The following is an 8,411-nucleotide window of genomic DNA, read 5'->3' as shown; positions in this document are numbered from 1 at the left end:
AAAGCCTCTCAACACAATAACATGATATATTATGATTTTGATGATCTGTAACATGAATTTATGATTTTGATGGTTTGTATCATGATATACAACTAAAACCTATAATTCAAATGAACGTTTCGAATAATTAAAAGAGGATTTAATGAAAGTAAAACGACAGATGTACATTTTACATGTCCCTGCGTTGAAGTTAATGTAAATATCTCTCTATGTTCCAACTAACTAGTTTGAAAACGTCAGAATCCCGGGAACGTTGAAAACAAACCTCTGAAAAAACGTCAGAATCCCGGACAATTCAAACCTTGTTTTCCTCTGAAGAGCAAGACAGGAGAAACATGGAGAGAAAATGACCGAACCTTGACCGCCATGTGATTTCGTTGGAACGTGGTCGTTGGGTTGATGCAACCTGGACCGCCATGTGATTTCAGAGGTTTGTTTTCAACCTGTGCCGTGAGTTTAGTGGCAGCGCCTGCAACCATGGTTTGAATTTACCATCGGAATCAGGATGGTTCGCTGAAGTCGACAGGGCTGACCACTAAAGTTGGGCGAGGAACCTCCACGAAACGCACCTTCAGAGTAAGTATAAAAAAGTGAATTATTGTACCATATTGAAAGTTACTGCTTATGTCAGTAGACATGTCGATGCCGTTAGATATTGGAAAAGTGTAAGGCTATTGTCCTATTGCTCTCGGATGCGTGGCGTGTGTGGCCTTCCCTGAACTTTCGATTAGTATTCTCCTTTGAATTTTTCTTTCACACAGTCTACAATTCAATTATCTCAGGAATGCCTGGGCTGTGTGGCCTTGACTGAACTTTTGATTAGTAATCTACTTTTGACTTTTCTTCTGAACTTTCGATTAGTAATCTACTTTTGACTGTTCTTTTGATTAGTAATCTACTTTTGACTTTTCTTTTATACAGTCTTCAATTCAATTATCTGTCGATACGTGGGGTGTGTGGCCTTCCCTGAACTTTCGATTAGTAATCTCCTTTGGATTTTTCTTTTATAAAGTCTTCGATTCAATTATCTCAGGAATGGCAGAATTTTTGTGTTTTCTTCCTAAATTCCTTAATTATCTCCGGAATACTAAACTTTTGTCCACTCAAGAATTTTTATTTGATATTTAATTCAAAAATCCTTAATTCCTCCAAATAAAATTTGATCTTTTAATTTTGAAATTTAATCAAACTAAACTTCACACACATCTACCACAAACTAACTAATAAATTAAACCTCACCTAAACTAAGCCTCTCAAAAACTAACTTATCTACACCTAATATAGGTAAAGATAAAAAGGCCTGCCGTATATGTAACGATAAGGAAGCCTGTAAGGTCACATGTACCATTACAGTTACATTATAGCTTAACCTGTGGACGAGACAGAGATAGCGTTATCTACAGCGCGGCCGGAGACTATTGCTCTAACCTAAACTCCGTTCATGACCTACCTATATACTCCTCGGCCACGGATATTAGTGACACGTCAAGCTGTAACAAGATTTGTTATAAGTAGACTGCATTGCCCTCCCTCCAGGCTCAAGAGGAAAGAGGAGGCATATGCATGCAGTTTTCTCCCTCTTCTCTGCTCTGTACAGTGGCAGGGCTCGGTTGCATCTTCTCAACCTCAATGGATATTGGAAGCTTATTATTCTATTCTCTGTTGGGCATCACCTCCGCCATCATATACTTTGTCTTGGACGTGTGGAAGAGAAAGACCTACTGCTGCAGGCTTCCTCCTGGACCTCCGGGATGGCCAATTTTGGGAAATCTGTTTCAGTTGGGTAAAAATCCCCACGAATCTCTGTTCCGCCTTGCCTCCAAATACGGCCCTCTCATGTCTCTCTCCCTCGGAATGAAAACCACAGTGGTGGTCTCCTCTCCCACCATGGCAAAGGAAGTTCTCAAAACCCATGGCCACATCTTTGCAGGCCGGATTGTCCCAGAAGCAGTCAAAGCTCTTTCTCACCACAAGCACTCATTTCTTTTATGCCAATATGGATCTCACTGGCGTATGCTCAGACGCATATCTAATAATGAACTCTTCTCTGTCAAGCGGCTAGAAGCTCTACAAGATCTCAGAAGAGATCAAGCACATCGAATGATTCATCAGATTTTTGAAGGCTCCCTGAAGGGATCAGAGTGTGTGAATATCGGACACATTGCATTCCACTCCGCGTTTAATCTGATAGGGAACATGGCCTTTGGTAAACACATGTTCGATTCTAACTTACGAGCATCTGAAGATCTGAAAGACGCTATTTCGAGAATGATGGTTCTACACACCGCTCCCAATTTGGCCGACTATTTCCCGTGTCTTCAGTTCTTGGATCTACAGGGTGTTTATCTTAATATGGTAATCTGCAGGAAAAAGTCGTATGCTGTTATGGATAAATTCATAGAGGATCGCCTCGCAAAGAGGAGCAAAAACAGCGACACAAGTGATGATGGAAAGAAGGATCTCTTGGACGTTTTGCTGGACATGAGAAATGATGAATTTACTCTCCCTGACATCAGGGGCTACTTAAGTGTAAGTCTTTCGCTATCTCTTCTGGCTATTATACCCACACAAATCCTATCGAATTGTGAAAATACTAATAAACAGAGTCTGATTTATAATTTCTTTTGCAGGATATCTTTGTGGCTGGAAGTGATACGACCGCGGTGACAATAGAGTGGGCAATGGCAGAACTCATTCGCAATCCTGAGAAATTGAAACGAGCCCAAGCGGAGCTGGAAGAGGTTGTTGGTCTCAACCGCCGGATGGAAGAAAGTGATACCGAGCGCCTCCCTTATCTCCGCGCAGTGGTGAAAGAAGTGTTCCGATTGCACCCGGCAGGTCCTCTGCTCGTCCCACACAGAGCAAACAGCGATTGTGTGATCGGGGGGTTCGTGATACCCAAAGACAGCCGAGTAGTGGTGAACGTTTGGGGCATGGGAAGGGACGCTCAGATCTGGAAAGAGCCATTAAATTTCGTGCCAGAGAGGTTTATTGATGATGAGATGTGTAGCCATGTGGACTACAGAGGGCAACACTTTGAGCTGATACCGTTCGGTGCAGGAACGAGAATGTGTGTGGGGCTTCCATTGGCAAGTCGGACGGTTCATTTGACGTTGGGATCGCTTATCCACTCATTTGAGTGGGCACCTCCCAAGGGGACGCGTGCGGAGGAGTTAGACATGAGCGAGAAGTTTGGACTGGCGCTCCAGAAGGCCGTACCCTTGGAGGCACTTGCCACGCCGCGCCTAGCATCTCATTTGTATTAGAAATTCGAATTAATGTTTAGTTTTTTTTGTCTTACATAATAAAGTAATTAATACTATGCGACTGTCTGTATATAATTATGATGCTCAGATGACATGTAATGTTTTTTTTATTGAATATATCCGGTCAAAAACAATTGACTTTCATTAGTTCCGAAATTTTTAAATAGATTTTATAAAATTTATTAAAATTTTCAATATAGTAAACATTAAACTTAATATTTCAAAAATTAAAAATAGATTTTGAAAAAAAAAAATATATATATATATATATATATATATATATATATATATTTTATTAGTTTATATAAATTAATGATTACTATTATGAGGTTATAATAATATTTTTGTTCAATAACAATATTTAAAAAAAATTATATATTAGTGTGTTATTATAGTATACATATCAATGTTAATATTTATGATTAAATTTCAATAAAATCTCATTAGTTGTGAATATTTGATTTCACATGTTATCATTTAAATATTTTATAGTTAAAATGAATTGGTTTATTATTTTTGTTAAAATATATTTTTTACAAGTTAATATAAAGCTAGAAGGTTGTTTAGAGGAAGCAGGATGTGCTGGGACGATCTTAGCTGGGATAGTCATCATCCTTCTTCTCTACTGACAATAGTGTTCTTCTGCCAAGGTGCCCATCTAATCTTGATAAGCAATTTATATTTTTAAGGATTTCTACTCGACCATGGGAATGATTGTTAACACTGACAAAACGAAAGTTATGATTATCAAATCCAAGAAGGACACTTACGCTAATTTTATGTATGACAATAGTAACTTGGAGGAAGTGTCTTCCTACAAGTACCTAGGAATTGATATTCATCACAAGCTCAACTGGAACTATAGCATTGAGAAAAGGATTAATGGGGGATGGAAAGCTTATTTTTGTCTTGAAAATAATTGTAAAACGGCAAACCTCGGAATGTGGGATAGAAAGAAGTTCCTCTTTGAAACTTTAGTCACTCTAGTTATCTTATATGGATGTGAGGTTTTGTTGTTGCATTCTAGAGAATCCTGGAGAAATATTGAGCAAATCCAGAAGCGTTTTATAAAATATAACCTCAAAATTAAAAGCAACACACCCTATCATATTCTCCTTATAGAAGTGGGTCTTTCCCCTATCGAGAGCCTAGCTATGACTAGGCTTCTGTTGCACAAGCACAAACTCAATAACATAGGAGACCATAACTTCCTAAGCTAGCTTTAAATTCCAACCAAAACCACCTAAGGCTCAAATGAGGTTGGTATAAAGACACCAGGGCCTGGTTAAACCATTGGGAGATCGATGAGAATGTTGCATTGCAAAATATTAATAACATTAAAAATATTGTTACTCTAATTTCAAAGAAAAAATGTGGTGTGAGAAAGATTTAGCAGCTAAAAGAAAATTAAGATATTATAAAGCGGTCATCAACACCACCCTAGAAGATCAAAAGTATCTCTCTGTTTTATCTAGCGGATCCGAATTGGATCCTAAAACACTCTCTAAGTTTCCATGAACTCTGTAAAATTCATGCCAAAGTTTCAAAGTCTTATAAAGATCAAGCTTATTAGGGATAACCTCGTAATAGTTGCAATTTGTGATCAGCGTGGAGCAACGAGGACCTTAGTCAAGCACGTAGACCGTCGGCCCATGGTAATGCGCGTTGCCACAAAATTAGCAAAACCAGAGGCCAGTTCGAGAAACGGAGGCAGTTTCTGATTTGCGATTAGCTCGCTAATCATATCACAGGGCAAACCCCTCAAAGAAGGAAGAGCCCCGAGCGCCCGGACCCGAAATAATTGTAAATTGCAGAAAAGTATCGTTCCGATTCCGTCAGAAGCGAGGTCCCACAAAAACCGACAGAATATCGAAAGGGCTTCGAGCGGTAAGCGGTTTCAACCGAGTCCTGCCTGATGCCACACAATGGATGCCACGCATCCGGTGGAAGAGAGAGAAAACCATTCACATCGGATAGGTAAACATCATGTTACTTACCCGCCCGATATGAAAGATGACCATAGGATTTGGGGCCCCCAGATCAACGGCGGAGATGTGTTTCGATGGGTGACCGAACCTGACGAGGTAAACAGACAGAGTTGTATAGGATTTGAAGTCCGACGTGGACGATGCGTTGGCAAAAGATTGTGTTCACGGGCATTCTTGGAGTTAACGGAATAAACGGTCGTTTTGAAAACGTCTAAGAGAACTGACACTTAGTTCGTTATGAAACAAGTGGCCACCTCCCTGTGAGGCGTTATACAGTGATGATTACGTGGAACAGAGGGATTCAAACGGACAGAGGCAGGGGAACCAGAAAGCCAGGAAGCAGAAACGAACAATGAAAAAGTATACTGGCTTTAAAGCCACGAACTGACAGAGAGAGAAGTAAACAAGTTAAAGTAAGCAGTAAAGCAGTAAGCGAGTTAAGAAAGCTAAGAGCAGAGAACAGAGAGAAGAAGTCGAGCTGACTTGCAAAAGCAAAGGCAGCATCGAGACAGAGACAGAGAGAGTCAGAGAGTCTGTGTACTCCAGAAAGGGCTTGAGAGGTTCCAGCGAACTCCTTTGTATATGCCTGTCCTGTACTGAGTCTTAGATTAGACTCATACTATTGTGACCAATAGAGGTCGAGATTCAGTAAGGAGAGTCTATGTACTTCAGAGACTTGGGGAATCCAAGTACATTCTTGCTGATTTATATCTGTTGAGTGAGACTCAAATTGAGCTCACTGTTGTAAAAACTCTGCTTTGAAAACATAATAGAGAGGCCACTACTGAAGGCTGGACCAAGAGACGTAGCCCAGGAGTATTGGGTGAAATCCTTATTAAACTTGTTGTGTTTCTATGTTTGCCTGTTGTGTTTTCTTTAACTATTTCAGTGTCTGTGTATTTCGCAATCTTATCGATCCGTTGCCTAAAATAACATAGACACATCCATGCACATGAGTCTGTAATACCTTAATTGTTTGTCTTAGATCAATTCCGGATCAAGTGGTATCAGAGCTCTAGGTTGCTAAGGTTAGACAAGCTTGTGCTGGATTTTGTTGTTGAATGCTAACTAGGACAAAGCTCAAATTAGGAGAAGGAGAATTGGTTGAAGCTAACCCAGAAATTGGAAGAGTCTACTCTAAGAGGAAAATGGCAGAAGAAAATCCCTTGGAATCAGACTCCCAGTTCATGGATAGTTTCATGACCATGAGAGCCATGGTGGAGGAAATGTATAGAGAATTTAAGAAAGGTAGAGATGAAGATTCATCAAACTCCAACAAGAAAAAGGAGTAGAAGAATCTCTCCTCCATGACCATCCTAAAAGCAAAGCGAAAGAGGAAAAGCTCCCCACACCTCCTAATAGCCCTAAAAATAAAAAGAAAACATCTTTGATTAAATTAGATGTTAAATTTGATTTGCCGATATATGATGGAGAGTTGAATGCAGAGAAGCTGGATAATTGGATTAGACAAATTGATGTGTATTGCAGGGTGCATAGCATTGATTCAGACAAAAGTAAGATTTAGCTGGCCAGCCTACGCTTTAGAGGCACTGCATTGGTATGGTGGGAAGGCAAGACACAAGCTGACATGAAGAAGCATGGTAAAATTCTTTCTTTCTAGAGTGAATTTGTTTCTGCAATTAAAAAAAACAACTCTATCCACTAGCTTATATGTAGCAAGCCATGATGAGGTAGCAAACTCTTCGCCAATTACAAGGGCAAAGTGTACAAGGCTACACCCAAGGATTTAGAAAAAAGTTTTGATTCTAGGAATTTCTTTAGACTCACCTGAAACTCTGCTGAAGTATATAGGTGGTCTACACAACTATTTAAAGCACACCATTCTCATGTTTAATCCCACTAGCATAGATGAGGTATATGTTCAAGCTACACATCTAGAGGCTAGATGCAATAATGTGAACCCAGAAGTTGGGGGGTCATCAAAACCCACTGCAAGAAAAAACAAGGAAAAGAAAAAGCAAAAATGGAGAGAGAGGAAGACAAACGCTATACAAAAGACCAAGCCTTCGTGCACTCACTGCAAGAAGGATGGGCATGATGATGAACACTGCTGGATTCTGCATCCAAAGCTGAGACCTAAGAAGTTCGATGGCAAAAAGAAGAAGACTGTTGCAGCTATCAAAAAGATTTGGGGTCAGACTCAGGAGATGAAACAACAATCGCAGCCATAGGTAGAAAAAGTTGTCCGCTTTAGAGAATGCAGAAATCAAGAAGCAGGTATAGGAGCTGCTCGAGAAAGGGTTCATAAGACCTAGCACATCACCATGTGGGTCTCCAATTGTCTTGGTGAGAAAGAAAGATGGCTCATGGAGAATGTGCATTGATTACCGAGCATTGAATAAGATAACGATAAAAAATCGTTATCCCCTTCCTCGCATAGATGAATGATTGGTTAGTTATGCCTTTTGGCTTAACTAATGCTCCTGCTACTTTCATGAGAGTAATGAATGATGTACTCAGGCCTTTTATTGATGATTTTTTCATTGTATATTTAGATGACATTCTTATATTTAGTAAAACATGGGAAGAACATTTGAAGCATGTCAAGCAGACACTAGATGTTTTGAAAAGAGAAAATCTCTATGTTAAGCTATCAAAATGTGAATTTGGCAAAATATCTTTGAATTATTTGGGTCATATCGTAAGGGGTGGTGAATTGAAGATAGATCCCTCTAAGGTTGCAGTCATTGTAAACTGGCCTAAACCCAAATTTGCTACGAAAGTTAGAAGCTTCCTAGGAGCAGCACAGTATTGAAGAAAGTTTATTGCTAACTTTTCCTTGATTACAGCTCCCTTACATGCTTTAACAGGATTGAACAAGGTGTTTCAGTGGGGAGGCAAATAGCAGAAAGCCTTAGACACCTTAAAAGAAAAGATTAGTACATCACCAGTACTAGCACTGCCCGATCTTCAAAGACCATTTGAAATTGAAACAGATGCCAGTGACTATGCCATGGGAGCAGTGTTGATGTAGCATGGTAAACCCATACGTTATCATTCTGAGACATTTAATTCTCCAGTAGTTAATTATCCCACATATGATAAGGAATTGTATGCATTAGTACAGAGTGTGAAAAAGTGGAAACATTATCTAATGGGCAAAGAGACAGTTATACTGATCATCAACCACTTCAAT

At 39.6% G+C, this 8,411-nt stretch overlaps 1 protein-coding gene across 1 annotated transcript; it reads left to right on the top strand.

Moving 5' to 3' along the window:
- Window positions 1-1,473: 1,473 nt before the first annotated feature.
- On the top strand, window positions 1,474-3,322 carry LOC149231992 (cytochrome P450 76T24-like). The gene is made up of 2 exons (XM_089376408.1): window positions 1,474-2,529; window positions 2,631-3,322. The coding sequence occupies exons 1-2, from the start codon at window positions 1,564-1,566 to the stop codon at window positions 3,264-3,266; spliced, it is 1,602 nt and encodes a 533-aa protein (XP_089232534.1). The 5' UTR covers window positions 1,474-1,563; the 3' UTR covers window positions 3,267-3,322.
- The last annotated feature ends 5,089 nt before the right edge of the window (window positions 3,323-8,411 follow it).

The sequence above is a fragment of the Pinus tabuliformis genome, chromosome J (assembly GCF_031772625.1).
Source record: "Pinus tabuliformis cultivar Carrire ecotype Pingquan chromosome J, CPIR1, whole genome shotgun sequence".
In the NCBI taxonomy this organism is placed as follows: domain Eukaryota; kingdom Viridiplantae; phylum Streptophyta; class Pinopsida; order Pinales; family Pinaceae; genus Pinus; species Pinus tabuliformis.
This window is presented reverse-complemented; position numbering and strand designations above follow the sequence as displayed.

Bases quoted from the DNA above. Each gene is read 5' to 3' on its own strand.
- LOC149231992 (XM_089376408.1), top strand. From the start codon at position 1,564: ATGCAGTTTTCTCCCTCTTCTCTGCTCTGTACAGTGGCAGGGCTCGGT. The intron at 2,530-2,630 runs GTAAGTCTTTCG...TTTCTTTTGCAG, and splicing joins ACATCAGGGGCTACTTAAGT to GATATCTTTGTGGCTGGAAG.